Here is a 26,632-nt window from a genome sequence, read left to right as displayed (position 1 = left end):
TCAGAACTTTCAATTTTAAAGATTAGTTTGGGTAGAACATTGTGCTGTAATACAGAAAAGCAGCTTGAATATTCATCTTGTGAAAGTAACAAACATTTTGATTAGCTACCCTCCTTGCCTACCCTTTCAGGTTGCATGTGTCTTTTTAGCTCTGGAAATTCATATTTCAGAAGTCAGTCAGGCCTGCTAAAGTTGGATTTTGTTCAGTTCTTCGAGACTAGGAAGCTTTTCTTCATGATTTAAAAAAAAAAAAAAGCTGAAGAATATATTAACGCTTCCATAGATACAAAGTTATTATCATAGTTTTTTGAAACACAGCTTTTTTTAAGCAGTAGAAACCTCTTAATTATGAACTAATATTTAAACAGTGGTTAATACAGTAATTTCCTCAGGTTTGCGTAGCCAGAAGCTGAAAAAGGGTTAGAGGTGATGCTCTGGATACCTGGAGAACTTAACTACTGCAGTGAGAAGTAATTTTATTTATGAATAATGTGTTGAGTACAATGCACTTTTCTAGGGGGAGATTTGTGTGTTAAATATGCTCTCTTTTAAATAAAATTTTAAAGTACTTTTGGTAACTTTTATGGTGCGTATTGGGAGAGCCTGAAACTACTTCTAGGTCACAACCTTTGAGTTACCAGTTTTAAGAATTTGGCAGTTTCCTGTATTTGAGGTCAACATGTTTGAGGTTCTGTTTCTTGGGTAGTTAATGTGAGATGACTTTAAATTCTAGACTTCTCTTTTTCTATATTATGATTTAGTGAAGAATTAACATTTCTACAAATACAATATTCCATTAAGTCAGTTTCATTTATTTTATGGCAAAATAACGATAAGCATAATACACTTGCGCTTAGAATTTACTTTGGTAGTGCTTTATTGTAGGTTAAAAAGCAGTATATTTTTCTCCTTCATGTTTTTAACTTGCCTAGAGTTACATGTCTGGCTATTTCCTTTGTAATTCAGTGACTATAGTGAAATGCTCCAGTGTTTGATTTAATGTTAATGCATTTTTGTGTACTGAAATAGAGAAAAGATATGTATGCTTATTTTGTGTGTGTTGTGTAAATGTGACTTGGTCTCCCCAGTTGAAGATAATTTTTTTTGTAGTTAGAGGTACATTATGTTGAAATCTCACAGAGCATCTTGTTTTTGTGCATCCACACATGCCAATAAGTGAATCATGGTGCCTTTCCCAAGCCTTGTATGAACAGGACTGGGGTAAGGGCTCTTTTTCTTACATCACACATTGGGTGCTTGAACTGGGCTCTAAAAAGTAAATTCTGTGCTTCTCAGGTACTTTTAGGCATAAAGTCCTTTCTGACTTCTCCGGATGCAGATTATTGATTTATTCATATTCTGTACAGTAATTAAAAAGAGTCTTTAGAAAGCAAATTCATTTTGCTTTGCCGTTCTTACTAGGCAACATTTCTTTTGCAAGCTTAATTAACGTATGCTTTGCACCTTTCTACAGAGAAACAAAAAGCATGGACTGTGCACTTGAAGTCCTGGCTAGATGCGCAAATCAACTATAGGAAATTAATTCAACCTCTTTCTCTCAAACTTTTGACAAGATGCCTGCTCTCAGCCTTCAGTAAAACATGTAAATCCCTCCTTTGCCACTCTGTTTAGTGCTTTTGTCACAATTTTCAGCAGTAGATGGCACTATAGTTGAAGATAACCTGTCTGCGGCACTGGGAGGGTAAGCAAGAAGTCTGCAGTTGGTGTTACACTGTGTAGGAGAGGCAAGGCAAAGGGAACTGAGACTGGTGCTTTGGAATAGTGTATGTAAAGCAGTCAACTCTCTAGCACACATTTGACATAAATCAGTTTTGCAGCCTTGCACTTCTTGAACTCTGCTCAGTCTCTTTTTGTCTAGTTTATATACTGCACAGGAAGGTTTCTGGTTTGTCTGGCTTGGTCACATGAATGGAATTTTGCAAGATTCAACTGAAACTCTGTTGGTGTGCTTGTTACTGTTTGATTTGCCACTGTGCCTTTATGAGACTTCACTTAACCAGTTCCTTGGTTAGAAGATCTTCCCTCAATAGTAGCTCTGCTGGTTGGGGAAGAATACAGGCAGTGCCTTTACTCTTTGTATTCAGAATAGATGTATTTGAATAAAACCATGGACTTTTATTCCAGGCTTTTATCCACAGTAGAATTAAAATCTTCCATAAATTAATAATAATAATAATAATAATTTAGACCACGTTCTGTCTACTTGAAGGTAGTTGAGCCCTCTGCTGGTTTGAAACTCTGTGTCATGCTACACTAGAATGAACCACTTCGAATAAAATTGTTCTTTTTTGCTTAAGTGCTAAAAGTGCCTGAGATGCATATAATGTAACTTTTAGAGAGCTAAGTGTGTTTGTGTCCGGTGTTGCTTCTTTGTGCTTTCATAACCCCTTGGTGTTTTATCCATCAGCTTTTGCTGGCTTTTGTATTAGCATCCTGCTTGTGATTATGGTGATGCAACTGCATGTTGCTCAGCTACTACATTATCAGTAGTCAGTCCTAGTGCAAACCTGGATCTTCTTTGGCAGATCTGTGGGCTATGGCAAATGGATGCTCTTTCCTTTTGCAGAAGGAACAGGTTTTTAAAATGAAAATGAAGTGTATGTTGCTCAGAAAAAGAATCAGAAAACGTGTATCGAAAAGTGAAAAAGCTTTTACTTGCAGGCTTTATTTGCAAGCTATACTTTGTAAAGGTCTCTGGGTGTTGCGGGTTTAGTTTCTTTCTTCTTTTTTTTTTTTTTTTGTTTTTTTTTTTTTGTTTAAAGCCATTTATGATGCTGTAATACTGAAGGACTTGGCCAATCTTGCTGGCTGTGTGTGCTTTCATTAGGGCTGGGTGGAGCATCAGGGAAGTCAGTGCCATTCTCCAAACGGACTTGTGCAGGCTGTGTTCATCACCACGTTGTGCCCAGGGTGGTGAGGGGGTAGGACTTGAGCCCTGTGGGTCCCTGGCAGCAAATGCCTTGATGAAGACTCTAAAAAAATGTGCTTGGAAAGCAAGGAGCTATAAGCCTCATGCATGCTTGCATTATGTTTTAGACCATTCCGCTGTTTGAAATAATCTCTGGTGTTCTTAATTTTTCCTAATGAGTTTTAGTACTTCTTTAAGTAGAACTAGGAGTGAAAAAGTGAATACAATGATATACTTTTAGTATTGCCAGGGTCAATAACAACCTTGTTTTGCCCTAAAACGTGATTGTTGCTGTGAGTAGTCAGGGAAAGGTTTCCTCAGAAAACAGAAGAAAATTTTGGAAGGGGTCAGAATTTGGGTGAATGCAATTTTATGGAGTTAAGTTACGTGAAAACAGATTTGCAGCATTACCTCAAAAGTATAGATTGTGGTTAAAAGCTTCCGTTTTGAATGCTATTAGATGATGTGGAATGGAAATTATTATTCACTTCTCAAACTTACGCCTGAATGTTATTGAAGATAGTTTCAAAAAACCAAGGATAACGAGAACTGCTGTGAATGCCTACTAAATAATGGTGAATCAAGGGAACTAGAAATGTGTGTGTTATGATTTTCTTATTGGGATAGAACTAAGTGGAAGAAAGCTTAGCATACTAAATAACACTTTAAAAATTACTTTGTTCTGTCTGCTCCCAGAATAGTACCCAAGTAGTCCAGGGTATAGTGGAATAATATGCTTTTAAGATATAACACAGGAATTTATTTGCCTTATTTTTATACCTAAATGATCATCTATGAAGTGAATAAAGTATGTCAGAATACTTCTCCTTAGCATGGGAAGAAGCTGTGGAATTATTGCTTCTGATTTGTAAATGAAAATGTGTTTCAGCAGACTTGTGCATCTTGTGCAAATGTAAATAAATTTTATCGCAGCAGCTTGAGTGTTCTTTTGAAACATCTTACGTATATTTGAGTTTTCTGGGAGCAAATATTAATTTTTTTTCTTATTTTATTTGTGATGTTTAGAAGCACAGGATGGTGTTTATAACACACAAGTGTTTTTCTGGTGTCTCTGAATTGCATTGATAGTAGTTTACACTAAAAGTAGAGGGTGAAATAATGAAATTAGTAAAGCCCTCTGTATGGAAATCAACCAAACCCACAGTTTGAAGAGAAGATTATCTAGGTTGTATAGTTTGAAATGAACAACTCTTAGGTAAATAAGTGCCTGGCATTATAATTCAGTGTTCTATTCAGGAAGAAGTCTTTTATGATTCAGTAAAAAGTGACTTGCATAATAGTCATTCCTGGATTATGCTTGTTTCAGTGTCAGAACAACTTGTGAATTGCCTTTTCTTCATGCAGCTTTTTTTTTCTTCTTCAAAATTATTCAGCACGTATAGCCAGAAGAGGAGCCAGTTTATTTATATGGTTTATATATAGAATAGCGATTTTAGGGGAAGAATTAAAAACCACAGAGTGTATTGGAAGACATTCACAGATATTTGTCAGTCTTCTTTCCTTCCTAGATAATAAACCCGTGTGAATTCGTGATGAATTCCTGAGTTCATTCTTCTGTGACTTGTGTAATTTACACTTACTGAGAACTCTGTTCTTCTATCAAGGGACATAGATATTTCTCAACTATCATATAACTTTTTTACTTTGCAGCTTTTGAAGAGCTTGAGAGGGCTCTGAGTATTGCCCAAAAGACAGAGGAAGCCCGGAAAAAATTGCAGGTAGAAATGGATGAAAAAATCAAAGCAGTAGAAAAGGCAAGTGAGGAAGAGAGGGTAAATCTTCAACGGGAGTTAACCAGAGTGAAGCAAGAGGTGGTTGAGATTATGAAGGTAAAGCTGAAACTCACCCTGTATTATTGGCTTTTAATATAATCTTTCAATTACAGTTAAACTATAGTTGTAAAATACATTAGTGTATCAGAACTTTGTTATAAGATTTTTTTTGCTATTTAGAAGTTCTATAAAAATTAATTTCTGGGATTGAAGATTTACTTAAAACAAAACAGAAAATTGCCCATATATTTTTTTTTTCCTCTAACAGTTTAAAATCAGTATGTTAGGGGCATGTAAAAATGAACAGTATTACTCTTTGTTTCACAGTATTTAATAAAATTATTTACTAGAAGTACACATGAGACTTTAGAGGGAGTCAAGAAGAATAAATTAATGGCAATCAGCTCACGCATTTCCAGCAGGGTTTTGGGTTTTAACGCTAAGTACTTTTAATGATTATCCTAGCCCAGTATGTGCAAACATTTAAGAACTTGTTGCCAAACATTTTGCTAGTCAAGAATTGCTAAAATGTGCTTCTAGTATATTCAGGTAGGAATTGCAGGAGTACTGCATGTGCCTTGCAATGCTGTAAATTTGAACACCTTTAAATTGCAGTTCTTGTGTTGACATTTGTTATGTTATTAATTTTTCTAAGAGAATACACTGATGCTTTAGGGGGATGACTGACTTGCGTTACATTATTCTTAAATAAAGCATGTATGTAGGTTGTAGATAGCTGTCTATGTAGAGTATCACCACCCGACTTTCTGGCTCATGAAATAACAAGAATACAGGGAAAGCCATGTACAGAAGTTCTTTTTCCAATTTATTATCACATTTGAACTGAAATGGAAAACACTAAGTTCACCTTGGTAGGAGAGTCTTTAGAAAAATATGGTGTTTCTTTTAGTAGAACTGTGGAAGACTTGAGAAGGAAGATAGATGTCTTCAAGCTTGAAACTAAGCTGTCAGGGCTTAATATTAAGTGCTCCACGTGTTTGTTACTTATTCAAAGGGAGCAAAGAGATGGTTCTGGTTTCCTCTCTCTGACTGCTTTTCTTACTAAGAAATAGTACAAAGTGTTTTGTTGTTTAATGTTGTAAAATTAGTTTTTTCTGACTGATTCACAGAAGTCTTCAGAGGAACGTGTTGCTGAACTAGAAGAATTCCATAAAAAAGAAATGGCTACTAAAGATCAGGAGCTAAATGAGAGATTACAGGCCCAAGAAAAGGTGTTCCAGGAGAAGATGAAGGCAGCTCTTGTAAGTATCCCTAAAATGTGTAGAAAGACATTTCTCTAAGTCTGAGATGGGACTAGAAGTCTTAATCCGACCCTGTTCTGCAGTGCTAAAGATATGAGTGTCCTCCAAAAGTTAAAGAGCTCAGAGACTTCAGCAACATGAAAGGAAAGCAGGTGCAATGATCCAGACTGAATAATGATAACTAATCACTATCGCTGCTAACTAACAGGTGCACCTTGTGGGAAAGACTTCGTTTTTTTAAAAACTCTTTTTGTTAGACTTGGGTTTTTTAATTTCTTCCTCTGGATCATTGGTGATTAGCCACAGCAACTAGAGTAAAAGAGCTACAAAGAATGGGGCTGTTACTTAAAAGTGTTGGTATCATTATGTCTGCGTTTGTTGTGTTATGTGAATAGGGTTAACTAATCAGTGTTTGACCTCAGAAAATAATTTTCTTCTAGGTTAGGCTGGGAGGAATCACTGGGATTCTTTGCTCTTTTTCATAATCTGTAATCTACTTTAGATGATCGTGTAATTTTACCTAACAAATAGTAGATTCCCTTTTGTGCTCTTCCATGATTGTTGGTGACTAGGACTGAGTGACTTTGACAGTCCTGTCTTGACTATATGTTTCTACCTGTTTCACAGGTTATTTTTTTAATTATAAGGAACAGAAGCTTAAAAATACATTAGCAGTGGAATCACGTGAGGACAGACCTTTATTCCTCTAGGATGTTACTCTCAATTAATCATGGTAAACAAACCAAAATGAAAGGCTGGATTGCATTTTGTTTTTTATACAAGGAGAAGTAGAAGACAAATGGTTCCGAAGAAGAGAAAATGGAAGTGATTTATAACAGTTTTGTTTTCACAGATGAAATGCAAACTCTGCGTGTGTGTAGGGAAAATACAGGTGATGAGTATATGACTCCTATTAACTGGTTTGTATACTGTTTTTGAAGGTGTGATGACTATAGTTTCTTGTTTTTATCATAATTTTTGATACAGGAAAAAAACCAGAGTGAGTGTTTAAAAACCCTTCAAGAACAGGAGCAGCAAGAATCCCTAGCCTTGGAAGAATTAGAACTGCAGAAGAAAGCAATACAGTTAGAGTGTGACAAGAAAGTTCAGGAGATGCATCAAGAAGTAGAGACTTTTAGAACTGTGAGTAAAGATTCCAAAAGACCTAATGTTTAGAAGAATTCCTTTCAGTGGATGTATTTAACTGTGACAGGTTTACAAATACTGTGGATTTATTGTGGTTGGGTTGTTTTAGTCTGATGCTTCTTGTACGGGCAGAAATGTAATGTATTGCCATAGTATGCTGCAGCCCCTAGTTTTTTACAAGATTAGGTGACAAAATATAGAAACACATTCATGTTACATCATGGCATGGGATATGAATTTGTATCTATCTACATAATTTTTATATACGTTATACAGGAGAGCTAAACTTTAAACTGTTTAACTTCTGGGTACCACTACCATACAAACACTTACAAGGATACTTGAATAAGTGAAAAATGTGCTTAGGTTTTTGAAGTGTCCTTTGCATTTTATGTAGCAGGTAAGATTGTATTATCCGCTAATGCAAGTTTGTACATTATTCCATCACTACCAAATATTAGTTTGGAAGTTTTTCCTATAGAAGCATTTTAACTTTACAGCAGCATTTCCAAGAGAGGTGGAATTAAGATAAATCAGCAGATATATACAAAGCTCCGTAATACTGTAGTAGACTCCCGACATCTTTTGTCCTATGTATCGGTACTTTAGCTTAATAAGAAAGTGTGAACATATATCTCATGAATATCATGTAAATTATTTTATTTTAATTAGTTAAATTCTTTCCAAGTTTTAATTGTATCGATTTTCACTGCAGTGAAATAGAAAATTTATTAAATAACTAACTCACCATAAAAGGAAGCAAAGCTGACAACAAAAGAGATGAATGCAAGGCTTATGTAAAAAGTTGATATTCACTAAAAATAATGGAATAAGTGACTTGCAGTTATTTGAACCTGGTGAGATTTTTAAAACTGTAATCAATTTATTACCTTTGGAATATTCATATTCTTTTAAAATGTTGTTCTCTAACAGAGGATTCTTGAACTGGAAAGCTCTCTTGCAAAGTATTCGCAAGATGACAGAAAGCAGTCAGAGGAATTAAGTACTCTGGAATCTGAAAAAAAGCACAATAAGGAAATCAATGATATAGTTGAAAAACACAAGGAAGAGTTGGAGAACGTGAAACAGCAGCAGGATAAGCTTTGGACAGAAAAACTTCAAATCTTAAAGCAACAACAAGTAACTGAAATATTAAAAATGAGAGAGAAACAAGAACAAGAGATAAACAGAGTTTTGAAAGAGAAAGAAGCAGTTTTCCGTGCACACATAGAAGAGATGAATGAAAAAACATTAGAAAAACTTGATGTGAAACAAACAGAATTAGAAGCACTGTCTTCTGAGCTATCAGAAGCATTAAAAATACGTCATGATTTAGAACAAGAGCTCTCAGAATTGAATAGTAAAGTGTGTGAAGCAAAGCAAGAACTGGAAGGAAGGTTGGAAGAAGAGAGGAAACGGCACAACGAAGAAGTTGAAATGATGTTAAAAGAGCATGAGATGTCTATTCAAGGTGTTGAGAAGGTACTCAAAGAGGAACTCAACAAACTCAAGCAATCATTGGAGGAGAAAGACAGACATGTGGAAGAACTAAAAGCACATGAACAGAAACTAAGGGAATCTGCAGAAAGATCTGAAGCTGAACTTGTACAGGTGTCTGCAAAGCTAGAGGACCTTTCAGAGTCTCATCGGAGTACTTCTAATGAGCAGGCAAAGATTTATGAAGAGGAATTATCAAAACTGCAGCAAAAACTGACAGATCTTGAAGGTGAAAAATTGCAACTTAGTGAGCAGCTAGGAAGAACTGATTCCCAGCTGAATGAAGTCAAGAATGAGTTAGAGGCATACATCTCTCAGGTACATGAATTGAAGCAGCATTTGCAAGAGCAAAGCAATGAAAGTACACAAAAAGTAACTTCTCTAACACAACAGTATGAATGCCAGCTGAAGGATCTACAAAGAGAGACTGATGAGACAAAGAGAAGTCTAGCTGAGAAGGAAAATGAAATTGAACACATGAAGAAGTTACAGAACAAGCAGGTGGAAGAGCTTAAACAGAAACTGTTCACCACAGAGGAGAGAATTAGTGCTATACAAGGAGAATATGAAAGTAAACTGAAACATCAGGAGAACAAAATGGAGAAAATTAAACAGAAATTGAAAGATATGCAGGAAACTCTCAAAAAGAAACTTGCTGAGCAGGAAGCTAAACTTAAAAAAGAGCTTGAAAACAAGCAGTTGGAGTTCAGGCAGAAAGAGAGTGAATTCAGTGCTAAAATGTTGGAAATGGCACGTGCCAGCTCAGCCGGAATCAATGATGCCGTGTCAAAACTGGAATCTAATCGGAAAGAGCAACTAGAGAGTCTTGCTGAGGCTCATAGGAGGGAGTTGGAAGAAATTACCCAGAGCTGGGAAAAAAAACTCAATCAGCAGGTTGAAGAGCTCCAGGAAAAACATGAAATGGAACTGCAAGAGAAAGAGCAGGAAGTTGGAGACCTGAAACAGAAACTTGCCACCTTCAGTGCTGAGAAGGAGGGCTCCAGAACAGAAATAACCCGACTGAAGGAAGAACAGGTAAAAAGGGAGGAGTCCCTGAAGGAATTGCAAGAACAACTAAGGCAGTCAGTGGCTAACGTGAATGCTTTGACAGATAAGGAAAGTGACCTGAAAACACAGTTGAAAAAATTGGAAAGTGATCTTAATCAGTCCCTGAAAGAGCAGTCAGGACTTCAGGAACAGCTCAGTAAACAGAAAGCAGTTGAAGAAAAGGACAAAACCAAAATTACTGAGCTGGCTGATAAACTGAAAACACTTGAAGAGAAACTCCAAACTGTGCAGTCTGCTCAGTATAAAGATCATGAAAACTATGAGAAAAAAATAGAGGCAATTCAGCTAAAAGAAACTGAATTTAAAAGGCAGTCAGGAGAACTTGCAGCCCAGTTAGATGCCTATTGGAAGAATGCTGCAGCTTTATTGCAGACAAAAAGCAATGAATTAATTGAAAAATGTAATGAAAAAATTGGCATAGTAACATGCAAAATTGCAGATTGTGAGCGCAGAACTGCAGAAGTTAAAGAAGCATTATTAATTAAAACAAGTAAGATTCCTGAACTAGAAGCTCAGCTTAGAGAAGTAACAGAGCATCATTCTGCTGCAAATACTTCTTTGCAAAAGTCAATGCAACAGCTGCAAGAGAAGGACAATTTAATTACATCCATGAGAGCTGACATTGAAGGACTTGTAACAGAAAAGGAACAGTTGCAAAAAGAAGGAGGGCATCAGCAGCAAGCAGCATCAGAAAAAGAAACTTGTATAACACAGCTGAGGAAAGAGTTATCTGAAAATATCAATGCTGTCACCTCAATGAGGGAGGAGCTCCAGGAAAAAGAATCTGACATCTCTGCTCTCAACAAAACAATTAATGACCTTAATACGAGACTTGAAAGCACAATAAGTTTAACAGAGAAGGAAGCAGCCATGTCTCTGTTAAGCAAGCAACATGAAGAGGATCGGTTGCAGTTGTTAAACCAGGTGCAGGAGTTGTCATCCAAAGTTGAGACACTGAGTCAAGAAAAAGCATCGGCTCTTGAGCAGGTAGATAATTGCATGGCCAAGCTGTCAGAGTGGAAGATGAAAGCACAAACCAGGTTTACACAAAGTAACGATACTATTAAAGATTTGCAGAGCAAACTTGAATTAAGCAATACTGAAGCCAATAAAAAAGATGAAGAGCTAAATAAACTGAAGGAGCAGCTGGCTAAACAAAGCAAGAATCTTGATAGTTTAAAAAGTGAATTGGAGCAAAAGCAAAACAGGAGGGATAAGCAAGAAAGTGAGTTAACTGCAAAGTTAAAAAACCAAGCAGCAAGAATTACTGAACTAGAAGAGCACATTGCTCAGAAAACTTCAGAAAATTATTCCTTGGTGGAGGAACTTAAAAAGTATAGTGAACAAAAAGACACAGAGCAAAAAGAGATAACTTGGCAACTCCAGCAGGCAGAGAAGGTGGCTTTTGAAAAGGACAGTAGATTTAAGGAGGCTGAAGAAAAAGTGCTTAACCTTGAGAAGCAAATAGGCTCACTGACAGCTGAATTTGAAGCAAAGGAGAGGGAATTTAACGAAATGAAGTCAGCGATACTTAAAAGCAAAGAGGAAGAACTGAAAGAATTAGAAGAGAGACTGAATGCAGAGAACAGCACTAAGCTGGCAGATCTGAAAAAGAAGGCAGAGCAAAAAATTGGTTCTATTAAAAAGCAGTTGATGTCTCAAATGGAAGAAAAGGAGCAGCAATTTAAGCAAGACAGAGAAAATCAGTTAAGAGACTTGGAACAAAAGTTGCAGGAGCGAGAGGCCAAAATTGAGTCCTTGGAAGAAAAAATTAAGTCAACAAGAGATTCCACAGAATTAGAGAAAGAAATGCTGCAAAAAGTAGAGAGTGTAAAAGCTGCTGTAGAACAAGAAAAAAATAGCATGCTTGAGAGTGTCCAACAGACATATGAAGAGAAAATGCACGTATTGCAGAAGGGCTTAACTGAAAAAGATGAATTGTTGCAGAAGTATGAAAAGGAACAACGGGAGAGTAATGACTTTCACCTACAACTGCAAAACAAACAGGAAGAACTTTTAAAAAAACTAGAATGCATTGAGAAGAGCCATCAGGAAGAACAGAGTAGGACTGAAAGCCTCAGGAAAGAACTTGAGGAGCAAACAAAAAATTACTCACTGTTAGCAGACGAGCATGCTCGTTGTGGTGGTGATTTAGCAAGCAGTAGGGAAGAACTAAAAGCTAAACAACAAAAAAATCTTGAAATGGAGAATGTAATTGGAGATTTCCAGAAAAAATTGCATGAAAAGGAGGTAGTCAGTCAATCTTTAGAACAGAAGATAAAAGAGTTGGAAAATAATCTAGTCAAGGAAAATGAAGTGCATAAGATTGAGGTGGAAGATATGAGCTTGAGATATGAAGAAAAGCTAAAAAGTTTACAGCAACAGTTGGATGAAAGAAATGAAAGTCTGCAAGCTTTTGCGGCAAATGCTGAAGAAAAGACTAAATCTGGTTTGGAGCTGCAGAAGTTACTAGGTGATATGCAGAACCAGCAGAAGGATTTGCAGACTAAACTAGAAGAGACTGAAAGGGAGAAACAGAAACTACGCAAAGAAGTGAATAATCTTCAAAAAGACTTACGTACTCTGCGAAAAGAACATCAGCAGGAACTTGACATAGTAAAGAAGGAGTCCTTAGAAGAAATGGAGCAGAAAATCCGGTAAATCCTTTGTTCCTGTCTTGCTACCATTTCTTTGTTTTATCTTTAACCACTAAAACCTCAAGAATACTTTTTAAAAGCTCAGTTTGTAACAATGAAATAATGACTGGTGTTTTTTCTCTCATTTGCTAAATAGAGTTAAAGAAACAGTAAGAAAAGAGCTATTTGAAAGTAGCACTTCATGAACACATAAACCACTATTTGAGTTACCAGTTTAAAAAGTGATCTGTCTTTTGGCAAAGTAATACAGCTTTTGATTTGTTTTTAGCAATGATTATTTTCAGCATTGCCAGAACATAACACATAGTTCTATTTTCCTCAAACAGGAAACCCAAGTTTATTAAAACTTAGTACTGAGAGCTTCATGTTCAAATTATATCAAGAATTGTTCATATGTATGGCACAAAAATGTATACTGCTCAGCGCTCTAACGGTTTCTCAAGCAGGGAATTCCCCAAGAACTCTGCTTTTATGTGGCACATTCTTTACTTCCAGTTCTTCCTCAGGAAGAACTCCATATCTTTTGGAAGGGTTCAATTCTGGGTTGTTGTTTTTTTTTTTTTTTAAATGAAACTCCCATGCCTTCCAGGTGAATTCAATAGGATTGGAACAAAAAGCCTCCCTGAATCCCATGGAATTAATATAATTCCAAACCATCCCATTCTAAAACAGTTTTAGAGAAATTCCCAGATCTCCTACCTTGCTGCACTGTTCTCTCACTCTCTTTTAACATTTTATTTCCTCACTGTATTTTTTTGATATTTTTGTACAGATGTGAACAAGAAGACATTGAGTTAAAGCACATCTCCACCTTAAAGCAGTTAATGAGAGAGTTTAATACTCAGCTGGCTCAAAAAGAAAGGGAATTGGAAACAGCAGTGAAAGAGGCAATCAGTAAGTGAAATACTGATATAACTGTAATCAGTAAAATAGCCAGAAAACCAAATCATCAGATGTTTTGCGGAAGGGCTTTTTCCTGGGACTCTGATAAAGTCAACATGTGTTTTATAACTGCCTAGAGAACTCAGGGAGAGAAGGTCTCTTGCTCAGGAAATAACATAGAAATGTTAATTGTAGTGCAATTAGGAAAATGCATATGTAGCTGTTCTTTGTTACCCCGCAGGTTGAATCTTTGATCTACCACTCTTCCTGTTTGCATCTGTCATGGCAAGAGTTACCCATGATAGCCATAGGTACCCATTTTTTAATCATATGTTCAAAAGTAAAAAAAGGAGAGTAAGATTTTAGAGGTGAAAGCACATTGGTAAGTTTTCATTGTAATACTACAAACCTTTAACACTCCACTGTTGAACATATGGCACTGAAGGGTGCCTTTTAGAGAAACTTCGATCCATCTGGGAATCAATTTCATTTTCTTAGCTGTGTCTTGCAGACTTCATTCACTGTAACTACTAACAGGTACCCACTGGATATGATGTCTGATAGCTATACCATGTGGGTATAACTAGAATACACCATATTTCATCTTCTCTCCTCTGTCGATCTTTTGCCACTGTAGTGTAAGTTGGAGGCTGGAGAAGTGAGCAGAGGGTATCCTTCGACTCCACAGCTACTGGAAGTACCCATACAAGTGAGGAATTTCTGAAGATTTGCAGATGTTTCAGTCACTTCCCTAGAGAGAATAAGATATGGATATTGGTTGTGATCTTAACTTTTAGAAAAATGTTCCAGCAACAGGTAGAAAAAACTGCTCTGGATACCAAACTGTAGACAACAAACTTCATACATATTAGGATCAAGTGACTTAATTATCGCTGACAGTGTGGAAAAATGGATCCTCTTGACAAGCTTTCCTTAGAGATGCCTTCCACAGTTGTCTTTAAGCTTTTTTTTTAATACTGTTGTGACATAATTTAACAACATAAATATGCCTTTTTTATATCATCTGCCTTTTTTTTTTTAATAGGTAAAGCCCAGGAGGTAGAAACTGAATTGATAGAAAATCATCACATAGAGACAACCGAGTTGCATAAGAAAATTGCTGAAAAAGATGATGATCTAAAAAGAACTGTGGCAAAATATGAAGAAATCCTTGAGGTATCTTTCTGAAAAGTGATATGACTACATACATTTCAAAATAACTCTCTCCTTTTTTTCATTGCACAACTAGATAGAAAAACTGTAATTCTTTCTAGTAAAGATCTTACTGCTTGAATCACACTTGATATGTGTGGTGACCTAGCTTGCATTTAAAATAGTGTTTTCTGTGTTTTATGAACATGAAAGAACACCAGAAGTTAAGCCCTGGCTCTGATCATTCAGTACAAATTATACAGTTAGGTCCTTATGTCCTTGAGCAGTTTGTGTTCCAGATTGAAATGAGGAAAGTGGGTGAGTTAAATTTAAGCTTTACTAGAGTTGTGCTGGTGTTGTATGTTGCTTCTTTTAAGGATTTAAATACAATGTTTATGGGTCATCCTTGTTCTCTAGCCCCTTTCTCTGATGCTCTGTCCAGATTGCACCATAGCCCTTAAAGTAAGGTTCTGTTCCATGCAGGGTGCAGTCTGTTTGCATAGTTTTTACTCTAGTAAAGCTTTCGTTTTCACTTGTAAGTGAGCAGTTAGTCTGCATGATATTTGCAATAGACATGGTTTTGCTCCAGTAACATTTCAGCCAGAAGTTAGCAGCCAACTTCAGTCTTGAAGATGTTTTATCTCCCAAGGACGCCTCCTATTTTGGCCAAGTAAATTGTCCCAGCCCTACATGTATGGCAATAAAAGCTTAAATAGTTTTCAGTGCTAGACCGTACATCGTATTGGCATGCAGCTTTAATTTTGCTAATCTTAGTCCTGTTTGCACAAATAATTTAATAAAAAAGAATGTCCCTTGAATAGAGCTAGCAGTAATAAACGTAAGTACATTTCTGTTTGTTTATGCTAAGTTACCAGCCCCAAGGAGCTAGGTGCTGAGTCTGACTGAGTGTTTAATGCCAAAAATTTCAGTATTGTAGGCAGGTTGGTGTGTTCCATTCTGATTTTGAACTTCTAGGAAGTTGGATGGAGGTGGCAGGGTTTTAAATTGTGAGTCCCCTTCTTTTGTTTCCTAATTTAGAAATATTGCATGATATAAAACTGAGGGTAGGGGGATTTTTTTTTTTTGTGGTGTTTGTTTTTTTGTTGTCATGGGGTTTGGTTTTGGTGGTTGGGTTTTTTTGTTGTTCGTTTATTTTGGGTTTTTTTGTACCATAGTTCTAAATTCTGCATTTCTGGAGGATTTATATTTCTCTTACATGAATGTGCAGTGTGTTGCCATTCAGGTCCTTACTTTACAGGCCCAAATAGGTCTGTGATTTGAAGTCATGCAGATATAATTCCTCTTTGTTTTCTGATGCATTCAGTCTGTGTGTGTGTTAGAAACATGCATGCTGTACTCAATGTATGATCTTGAAGGTTTAGGCTAATTTGACTTCTGTGCAATTGGAAGACATGGATACATTTTTTTGCATCTCATTGATGATGGCAATGACAGTTGCCTGCAACTGCAATAAGCTGTAGTTTGATATTTTAAATTTCAGAGTACGTGTTCCTTTTTTAGGTAATGGTATATATGTGAGTGGTTTGTTTCTGTTATTTTGGGGAAGGAAAAAACCAATTTGTTATCCTTTTTCCTGAAAAAAATACTGCAAGCATCTCAAAAGTTACGAAATATTTATGTTAAATTAAGTGTATGCCATATTCATTGAGATCTCTGATGTAAATGGGAACATATGCATCAGCAGATGTATAGTTTTCTCAATTTAGCCTGAAGTTACCAGTTATTACCCGACTTATACCTGACTTGGTTCATGATAGGTTTGAGAAATTTCGCCTCAAGATGTTTATGCAGAGAGATTTGTCTCCGCCATAAATAGTAAGAAGGTGAAGCAAGAATAATGCCAACTGCAACAATTAATTTTGCTCGTATAACTTTGTAGATCTTTGTTGCATTTTAAACACGTTTAATGATGCTAAAAAGTCGTCTAACTTGATTTGAGCATGTATCCTTAAGGATGAGCAGGAATCATTCAATCTGTTAAACTTAATATGATTTATTTGTGAAGTGTTCCCCTGGTACTTCTCTTGCTTTATCTGGTGTTTTGTTATCTTTCATAAAAACTTTTATTATATAAGATTTCATCAAAGTCTCCCTAATCAAAGGACTTGCAAATCAGCAGAGCATGTAATTTGAAGCATAAGCCTTTTTTCTTCAACTAAAGTATATAATTAGAGAAAAATTGAATGTTGTGCTCCAGCTAGCCTATTTTAAGCTTATCTATGAGCTAAAAAGAAAATATCTAACTTCAGGTGTGTATTCTTTCATTTGTCGTAATGCCTCCTATGTGAATACAGGATAGCCTTGTGGTTAAGATTTGGGAAATTATGACTTTATTAACTTTATTGACCATATAATCCAAATAGCATGCAGTTTATTTTCAGAGTCTGCCAGATAAGTTCTTATTGTAAATACAGATTCTGCAGGATATTTGAACCCCACATGATCTCTAATTATTTAAAATTTCAAATGATAATCTCTGTTCAGGGTTTTATAAAAATAATGGGTCACAGGTAGGTCCTTTTCACAGAAGTGTCATTCATCATCTTGAGTTGAATTTCTTCTCTGCATTTCATCTGCCTTGTATGACTAAGAATGGTGTGCATGCAAGTTTGATTTATTTCACTGAACAGTAATCTAGAAATTGTAAGATTTTAGATTCTTGATATAAAAAACCTCAAAAAACAATAACCACTCCACCCCAAAAAAAAATCCCAAACAAATGGAAAGTAGAAGCATCTTAATATGTCAGGTGTTGAGGGTTTTTAACTAGAAGAGTATAACCATTTTTTTAAAAAAAAACTTAGAAAAGATTAATTGTTGATGTATTTTTGAGGGCATGGAAAAAATCATGTGAATGAATGAAAAATAACACTGGCAGTCATGATGTTTGAGGAAGGTTGTTATTGAAGACAGATATTCTTAAAAACTTCTAGTCTGTAAAACTTGCTTCTGTACTGTGACTTCACATTCGCTAGCATTTTGGGGAGGGTTGCTTTGTTTCTTTTTGGTGTGGTGGTTTTTGGGCCAAGGGGCTGTGTGGGGTAGGTGTTTTGCTCTTAAGTAGAGTGCATGGAACACATGAAAAAGTGGCCTTACAGGGAAAGACTTATTTTTTTACATATGGCATATCCTAAATCTATTAAGCCTGGATGAGCTTTCTAGTTCTGCACTTCCTTTTCCTGTGAATATTCTGTATCACTATAGTTTGTACTCCTGAGATTTTGAATGGAACAAAATTTTGATCAGCAGCTCTGTTCTTGATAACAGTTGATTAATTTGTACTAATTTGATCTGAAGTACTACTGCATATCAGAGCAGGCAGCTCACTGCCCTGAGTGGTTAGCATGAGTGAAACTAAGTTTTCGTTGAGTTCAGCAGTAGAGATGTGCAGTTTGAATCCAAGTGCCTTTTTATAAGCTCCCTAATGTGTTATCTTGCAAACAAGGCCAGAGGGGACCCAATTTTTAAAAGTGGATTAACTTGCTATGATTTAGGTCATCATATTTTTCTCCTATGAATCTTCACACTGTCATAAAACATACAGGAAAAGTTCATTTCCTCCCTACCATTCTTGCTACTGCTTCTTTCCTCCATGCTGCACAGTGCCCTGCAAACCCTTGTGAACAGGAAATCATTGTTTCTGAAATGTGCTTAAAACTGCTTTAGTAACATCTTTGTGAGATTGAGTGAGGAAAGGATATAAGTAGTTGTCACTTCCAGAGTAGAGGAAGTAACTGTATCATCACGTGTCCCTTTCATGAAGGTCATATAAGCAAGCACAATCTCTCCAGTAATCCATTTACTGGATTATATTCAAATGCTGTTTTAATGCCCAATAGAAACAGCTCTTTTTTTCTTTAAACTACAAAAAAACCCTGTGATCCTAGCTATGTAATCTTAATTGTCAAAGGCCTGCAAAATCTTGTTAAGCTCCTATGTTTCTTAGTTGCTCTTTTCTGTAGTCCTGTAGTGTAACTAGCCTTTATACTGAATTGCAAGCATATTCTTTCTGTGTATAGCATAACTCCTTTGTTATTGCTTTCTGTCCACTGTAGTTCAGGTTTTGAGTGGTTAGATGATCGTATAAATAATTTTTTTCCTGTATCTTGAAGGCTCGTGAAGAAGAGATGACAGCAAAAGTTCATGAGTTGCAGGCACAGCTAGAAGACTTGCAAAAGGAATACAAAAAAAGAGTGGCAGAAGAGGAACATTGGAACAGTGAAAAAGTGAGCTGGCACTAACATTTATTTTTACATCTTTAGGTGTGAAATGCTTAGTCTTCATAAAATTCTGTAGTTTGCATTTAATTGGATTTTATTTATATATCTGGCCTTCACTTTCCCATACAGTTTCTATTCTTTTAGATGTTGACTTCAAAAGTGAACCTCTTTAGAATCTGCAGTGCTTGATACAACCTTTTTTTTAATGTTACGTTAAAAAGTCCAGTTGTGTGGTGATTATTAAGGTGGAGGTTTTGCCCTCTGCATGTGTATTTTTTTTGTTGGTTTTACTGGAAGCCCTTTAGAAGGAAAGGAAGTTATATTGGGTCATTTTTAGTGTAATTTTTTTAAAATTCAAGTTGAAAGGGCTCTGAAATATTGCCTTGAATATATCAATTATGGACAGCGAGTTCTTCACTGAAAGAAGACTAAGTGCATGCTTTTGTCTTTCTAAGACCACATTTTAGTTTGAGGGGTTCTTTGATGAAAATATTAATGGTTATTATTACACTGAGAAGACAAAAATTATATGAGGTGTTGAGTCATTGATAATTCATATTAATCTTATTTTTTAAATTTTCATTTTGACAAAAGACAGCAATGGGGATATTAAATATATTTATTTGGCACTACAAACTTAAAGTACAATTACCTCACTATCCTAACATTTGTACCTTCTGCCTTGCACTTGCTCACAACACCCTTTATGTTACTTCTGTTAACTATTCCATGACATGAGTGTTGTTTTCATAACAGGAAAAGCAGAAATATTTGTATGAGACTGCCTTGTATTCTTAATCAACCTCTGTCTCTACCCACTGATTATAATCTTACATAATCTTATTATCTGGAGGAAGATTCTTTAAGAGACTCCTAAACCCTAAAACATTCTGAAAAGTACGAAGGGTACTTTTTCTTTAGGACTTCTTTGTTAACTGTTCGCTACTTACTTTGTTATATAAGTCTGCTATAACAGGCAGTCATTTAGCATCACACTTTACATGCATCTTCACGATTATATATTCACTGATAGGCCATGAAGGTTATATCAGATCTATATCTCAGCAATGGTATTTCATATATTTCTCAATTACTCCCAGAAATGCATGGAAAAGATTTGGAATAATAGCAAGACCTGTAAAATATTTGAGTATTGCAAATACTACATCTCTATGTCAAGATAAATCTGACTATAATAAACAAAATAAACAGCTGATTTTGCCTGTCTTTGGAATCTTGTCCACAGTTCTCCACTCCTTGGAGTTTCCATGGCAGACTTTTGGGGAAACTCGAAGGAGTCATTCCATCTGTGGTGGGTATAAATCAGTTGAGAGAACTCAACTGCTGGTAAATAGCTTTGTTTTAAAGGACAGATGATGTCTTATTCAGAGGGGAGGAAAACCTGTGTGGTAGTGCATGTACTTAAGTACACTTAAAGCATCCAGGTTCCAAATGCTTGCAGAATAAGAATGGGATTTTTTGGTGGGTGTAAGGCAGTTAAATATCCATGATTTCGCTGGCATACAGGCATGAAGCTTTCCTGAGTAATTTTGAAAATTCCAACTACATTCAAATTTAGCAAATTGTTCACAAGCTTTCTTTTGCATAGCTGTAATTCAACTGAACGTCAATTTCATATTTCCTACTATTTGCAATGGTGACTTAATCTCAAAACAACATAACTATTCTAATAGTAAGATCATGCTACTGAATGTGCAGATAGCTCCTGGTACATCTTCTGGTCCAGTCAGAGCTTGAGTATTTAGTGTGCTGTGAGTAAGTGGGCTTGCAGTTCTTATTTTATCAGTATTTCAGGGTTGGATTCTTGCTCTTTGACAGTCTGTTCTGGTGTTAGGAGGTAGTTTTCTTTCTTCCTCCTTAGAAATTGAGAGTTGCTGTTCTTCTTACTTCTTACCTGTCTTAATTTGTCCATTGCCTGTCCTCAGAATGTCTGTAGGAAACTAATTTTGCTATTACCTGGTAAAATAGCATATATTTCCAACTGATGCAATATATATATGCAACATTACAGAGCTAGATGAGAAAATTTGTTGGGGCCTGTGGACCTTGTCCACATACCTGAGCAGAAGTGTACAGATCCGCATCTGGATTTTACGTGTGCATTCGAGTGAATTCTGTCATCTTACATTTGATGTGGTATCTTTTGCCTTTTTATCTTATTATCTGATCTTACTTTGCCTTGTCTTTTTGTCTTATTTCTTTTTTATTTTGTTCTTTTGTAATTTTTTTTTTCTCCCCCCCCGCCTTCCCCTTCAGCACTAGTAGTAAAACAGCTCAGAAGTCTTCTGTTGTCTGGAAACAACTTTTTGTTGTCTCAAGTTGGAGCCTCCCAAATCATAGACATTTGTCTTTTAAAACCTGTGCTGCTTATTGTCAGCCTAGGCCAAACGTCACATATAACATGTACGCTTTGACATGAAGTGTAACTAATCAATTCAACAATATTTGTCTGACTGTGATAAATAGTTGGCAGATACTAACATCCTTAAGTGTTAGTGTTGGGATGTAAAAATATCAGAAACTGTGTGAGAAAATAAATGGCTGATCAGATGATTGAGGTCTTCAGAAGAAAGAATTGCACTTGCAGGTTTGAGATCCATAGATGAATGATTTTCCCTTATATTGTGTTTGCGGAGTGTAGGAAAACCTACTGGTTTTATGAACCTACAGAGAGGGGGTACAGCTTTCCTTTTTGATATAATTCCAAAGAGGCTCAGGAAGAAACAAGTAGTATGTACCACTTCTGTGTTAAGGTATAGGTTAGTGTAAAAAAAAAAAAAATCACACACAAATTATTTGATGTTAAAATTATTTTACAACCTTGAGTTATACCCATGAGTACTAAAGCATTACTTTCCTTAGAGTTGGAACACTGAAAGATAGAAATTTCAGCTTAGTATTGTCTCTGTACTTCATAAAAATTGCTATCTTTGCAAGTTGTAGAGCTCATGAAGCTTCTAAGCTGAAGCTATTTTCAGTTAAGTGTTCACATTTCCAAAGGCAACTTGGAGAATTAAGGAAAAAAGTACAATATTGTGAATAGTATTAATAGTAGTTAGGGTTTTCTGGCTTGTGCTTCATGCTCATTCAATTATTATTCATCTCCAATATGCATTTTGGATACACTAGGTTCCTGAAGATACATGTACGATAATTGTCTTACAGAATCAAATGAGAGAATTTAAATGTAAGCTTTATGTACTGTCAATACAAACAAGTTAAACTCTATTTATGAGACTACTTATTTTTATAAGTCTATGCATGATTTGGTAATTTCAATTTTTATCATCCTCTATTAACTCACTGTATCAGAACTAGGTGGTTGGTATTTCTTTCTTTTTTTACCCATGACCAGTGCTTGATATACTCAGTATTTTTAATACATTTTAATTTAAATTTGTTGTTCTTGTTGTTCTAGGTCATGATAACAGAACTTCAGGTAAGTCTTAAATTTTATTGATTTTTGCTCTCTAGATAATTCTGTTTCATAGCAGTTTGAAAGCAGAAATACTGCTTATAAGTTTCTGTGCGCTAAAAAGAGAAAGATTTATTGAAAAGGTATCCATGATATACCTTCAGCAGTTTCTTTATGATTTCCATATATGGCCGTTCTTTCAGGCACAGCTTGCACAGAAGACAACACTAGTCAATGATTCAAAACTGAAGGAGCAGGAGTTCAAAGAGCAGGTGAGGGTGCTGTTTGAAAAAGCAAAAATTATTGTTGTTTGATACTTTGTTTGCAGTATTGAAAAGTTTGTCCTTTTCAGCTGATGATGAAGCACATCTCCACACAGGTACTGTAGAAATAATAGGCGTGTAAAATAGTTTTGACTCATACTTGCCCTCCGGTGATCTGTGCAGTTTTCAAAGTACTCCTCTCCCCCTGAGAATGAAAATACCACATGCTTGTGATACAGGTTAGCAAAACATTTGCACAGTGAAAAATGGAACAATGCACTTCATGAAATTATGAATCCTTTCTTTTTCTAAACTAAATCTTTTCTGATGCTAAGTATAATTTTTGTCATGTTTTCTTTTTATGTATGCTTATTTGTATAAAATAGACACATGTATATATGTATACAAATATGTATGCATAACATTTGCTATAGATATTCTTATGTGTATATACATTTTCTTAAGTAGTTTAGGGACAGTTTTTAATGTTTTCCTTCCTTAAAAAGCAAATATATTTTGCTTTCATAGAAGGAGATGATGTTTACCCGAAAACTGTTTTGATTATGCTTATTTTAGCTGCTTGTGATCACCATTTATCATTTTGACTGTCCTCTATTTAGATTCATGTACTGGAAGACCGGCTGAAAAATTATGAGAAGAATATGTATGTCACATCAGTTGGAACATCGTACAGAGGTAAGTACGCAGTTTTCATCACAAATAAGTTTTCTTTTGTTTTGAAAGATAAGCTTTGGTTTAGACAATTTATTAAAATATCAGTCTCTTTAAAACACTCGTATAATATTTTTATGGTATCATCCTTGTTTTGTCTTGTCTGTTATAATAGAGCTGGTGTGTGATTTCAGGTGAGCAAATCACACAGATGTTGTTTGATGTTTGGTTTTGTGACATACAGTTAAAAGAGCTCTACATCAGAGTTCTTAAGCTTTCTGTATCTCCAGGGGGAGTGGTATAGGCAGTGGCACTCGAAAGTGGGTCAGGAGGAGTTATCCTTTTGTCTTGGCTAATTAAATATATGTTTTATGACTCTCTAAAATTCTTAACAATACAAATATTAGACTGTACACATCTTCTGTATTTTATTTACTACTATGCAAGATCTTCTGCTGTGACACAGTAGTAAATAAAATAAAATCCTGCCTCCACTTCTAACCTTTGTGATATGTGTCCTTCAAAGTGGTTTTGAAGCTGAAAACCCCCTGGCATTTCAGGCAAACAACAGTCTTGTTATTCGACTCATGGTGAACACAGGGAACAGAAGTGGAATATACTGGAGTAGAATAGAATAGCCATGCTATGTTGTGCCTAGATTTCTGCATGACAAGCTCTGATCTAGGGCAGAGGGCTCCATCCGGGAGGGCAGGTCTCTGCAGTGCAGGGACCAGCCCCGTCCAGGAGACAGAGGCAGAGACGGGCACATCTACAGCATGGCTCAGGAAGGGACTGGAGGTCCCAGGCTGAGCTGAGACACGTCCCCTCGGCCCTTGGCAGGAGACGCTGGGGCTGGGGGTCCCAGGGGAGGCCGGTCCCAGCCACTGAGAACTATGAGCACCCCCAGGGCCCTGGTGCAAGGACACTTGCACTGCTCATATGCTCTCCTTTAGATGTTTATGCTTGGCCCCTTTGGAGACAAGAGTATGGGGCCAGAGGGACCTTCTCTCTGACAGAGTACTGTTGTTCTCAGGCTCTTTTGGTGTAGCATGTTTTTCCACAGGAAACAACTCAGGCATTTCTAAAAATGGGTACATGGAGTAAAAAGCAATCCATGGGAAATGAACAGATATTGCTCACCTCATAGAGATTCGCAACCCTTTAGTTGAGGAGCACGTCCTTGCTTCTGACTGAGGGCTTGATCTTTGAGCCTTGCTAGTGTCACAGATGTGGGGTGTTGCCATCCTGTGGGGATCCAGCTAAACTGGATGGACACAGAAGGCTTTCAAAAACCACACTTCATACTTGCTTTTTGCAAACTTGTGCAGATGGTCCAGTTATCTTGAGCCCATCCATAGCTCTCATCTCCACCAGAAGGTACATGCTTCCTTCCCACAAAGTGGCAGAGCCAGTTTCTAGACTGGGACATGGTTATGGTTATTCAATGCCTTCTGCTAGCGCTGGGCTGGAAATAAGTGTCATCAGAGATTCTTTGGCATGTACTGCTAGGGAAAGGAGAAGGCATAGGAAGGAGGAAGTATAGCATAGAATAGCATAGTTAGGCTGGAAGAACCTACAGTGATCATCTAGTCCAACTGCCTGACAGCTTCAGGGATGACCAAAAGTTCAAGCACGGTATGAAGGACGTTGTCCAAATGCCTCTTAAACACTGACAGGCTTCGGGCATCGACCACCTCTCCAGGAAGCCTGCTCCAGGGTTTGACCATCCCCTCAGGAAAGACATGTTTCCTCACGTCAAGTCCAAACCCCCCTGACAGATGTAGCTCTGAGCCATTCCCACGTGTCCTGGCAGTGGGTACCAGGGAGAAGAGATCAGCACCTCCCTCTCCACTTCCTCCACTCAGGAAGCTGTCAAGAGCAGTGAGGTCACCCCTCAGCCTCCTTCTCTCCAAACTAGACAAGCCCCATAACCTCAGCTGCTCCTCAGAGGACACGCCTTCCAGCCCCTTCACTGGCTTTGGTCCCTTCTTTGGGACACAGTCCTAGTACCTTACCACCGTTTTTAAATTGTGGAGCCCAGAACTACCCACAATACTCAAGGTGAGGCCACACCAGTGCTAAGTACAGCGGGATAATCACCTCTTTTGACTGATTATGCTGCGTTTGATGCACCCCAGGATGTGGTTAGCCCTCTTGGCTGCCAGGGCACACTGCTGACTCCTGGTGAGCCTCCTGTCAGCCAGCACCCCCAGACCCCTTTCTGCAGGGCTGCTGTTCACTTTGTCCCAAGTGCAGAATCTGGCATTTGTTGTTGCTCAATTTCATGCCATTGGTGGAACTTACATTCATATGACTGACTCTCAGTATAAATATTCTCTTATTTTTGTTTACACAGATGGAAACCTTCACCATACTGAGGTTTCCCTCTTTGGGGAGCCTACTGAGTTTGAATACTTGAGGAAAGTGCTCTTCGAGTATATGATGGGTCGTGAGACAAAGGTATGGAAAGTTGTATGTGGTGACAAGTGATTCAGGTTAGAATACAGTTCAACCTCCTTGCTTTACAGATTTGAAGTACCATGTGTTTGTGATTTGTTACATGCTGTTTATTACTGACACAGGATTTGATAGGCTTTCACGGTTTTGTTTTGGGGTTGGTTTATTTTTTGAGAGAGACATGATCCATACCTTAAAAACTTTGTCAGTGAGCTAAGATAAAGGGGGGAAGGGGGTTGTTACATCTCTCACCAATGTACCTCTAAGACAAAAATCTTTATATGTACGTATGGTTTTACTAGCGAAAGATCTGTTGTTGGCCAAGTTTAATGTAAAGTGAAAATGTATGCACAACATTAGCAAAAGTGCTCTTTTGATTCATCTTGACACAAACATGGTAAGTAACATTTGGATTAAATAATAGTTTGTTAGTAACTCTGAAGATGATGGCGTATCTCTCTAATTGTTTGCTTAAAGATATTTTATAGGGTTCCCAAATCCATATACTTTCTCTAGCTAGTATTAATTTACTCTTAAAATTAGGCAAAAACTGCCCAGTAGGCTTCTTGTTGTATTCTGCAAGCTTGTGAAATAATTCCTAAGCTAGAATTTTACTAGCCTGTAACAATACTGATGCTTAGAGATTGACCAGGTTCAAAAAATGTATGGCGTAACACAAACATTTTTCTTGGATGATAAATGCTATGTGGATTCATTTTTTCTATTTGTCTTTTTTTTTTCCTCCTCCCTGGAGTTCTTCCATTCTTTGTTGTCCTGCTTTCAACTTGGACAACTATTAAGCAAAGAGATTTTGTGTAGGTTTCTATGTTAATTATCTTTGTTCCCATTGTGCTCTGTACAGAATAAAACTTGGTCTGTGCAGGACATCTTGTCCTTATGGGGTTCCTCTTTCTCTCTCTTTTTATCCCATTTTTCACTTTGATAATAATTCCTTTTTTATTAAAAATACAAATCCCTGATCCAAAAACCCTAGAATCACTAGTTACCTTCTGTTCACAAGCCTGTGGCTCAGCGGACAGCTCTCCTACTTCAATAACAAACAACTGAAATCATTAAAGAAAAATATGCACATTACTGGGTTTTATGATTTTGAATTGTGAGGGACTTAGACAAGAGAAAATGCTAAAAAAAAAACCCCTGTAGCCGCACTTCAGCT

General features: G+C 36.7%; 1 protein-coding gene across 5 annotated transcripts in view; it reads left to right on the top strand.

Annotated features, from left to right (window-relative positions):
* GOLGA4 (golgin A4) overlaps positions 1 to 26,632 on the top strand; it is a 71,773-nt gene that overhangs the window by 35,361 nt on the left and 9,780 nt on the right. For all 5 annotated transcript variants that reach the window (XM_075083644.1, XM_075083645.1, XM_075083642.1 and 2 more), the window contains 11 exons: positions 4,601 to 4,779; positions 5,853 to 5,984; positions 6,972 to 7,127; positions 8,064 to 12,352; positions 13,125 to 13,246; positions 14,280 to 14,410; positions 18,520 to 18,633; positions 22,067 to 22,087; positions 22,267 to 22,335; positions 22,947 to 23,022; positions 25,355 to 25,458. In XM_075083644.1, coding sequence (XP_074939745.1) covers positions 4,601 to 4,779; positions 5,853 to 5,984; positions 6,972 to 7,127; positions 8,064 to 12,352; positions 13,125 to 13,246; positions 14,280 to 14,410; positions 18,520 to 18,633; positions 22,067 to 22,087; positions 22,267 to 22,335; positions 22,947 to 23,022; positions 25,355 to 25,458 — 5,393 coding nt within the window. The remainder of the gene's footprint in view (positions 1 to 4,600; positions 4,780 to 5,852; positions 5,985 to 6,971; positions 7,128 to 8,063; positions 12,353 to 13,124; positions 13,247 to 14,279; positions 14,411 to 18,519; positions 18,634 to 22,066; positions 22,088 to 22,266; positions 22,336 to 22,946; positions 23,023 to 25,354; positions 25,459 to 26,632) is intronic.

The sequence above is a fragment of the Phalacrocorax aristotelis genome, chromosome 2 (assembly GCF_949628215.1).
Source record: "Phalacrocorax aristotelis chromosome 2, bGulAri2.1, whole genome shotgun sequence".
Classification (NCBI taxonomy): Eukaryota; Metazoa; Chordata; class Aves; order Suliformes; family Phalacrocoracidae; genus Phalacrocorax; species Phalacrocorax aristotelis.
The sequence above is the reverse complement of the archived record's forward strand: the minus strand, read 5'-3'. Positions and strand labels throughout refer to the sequence as shown.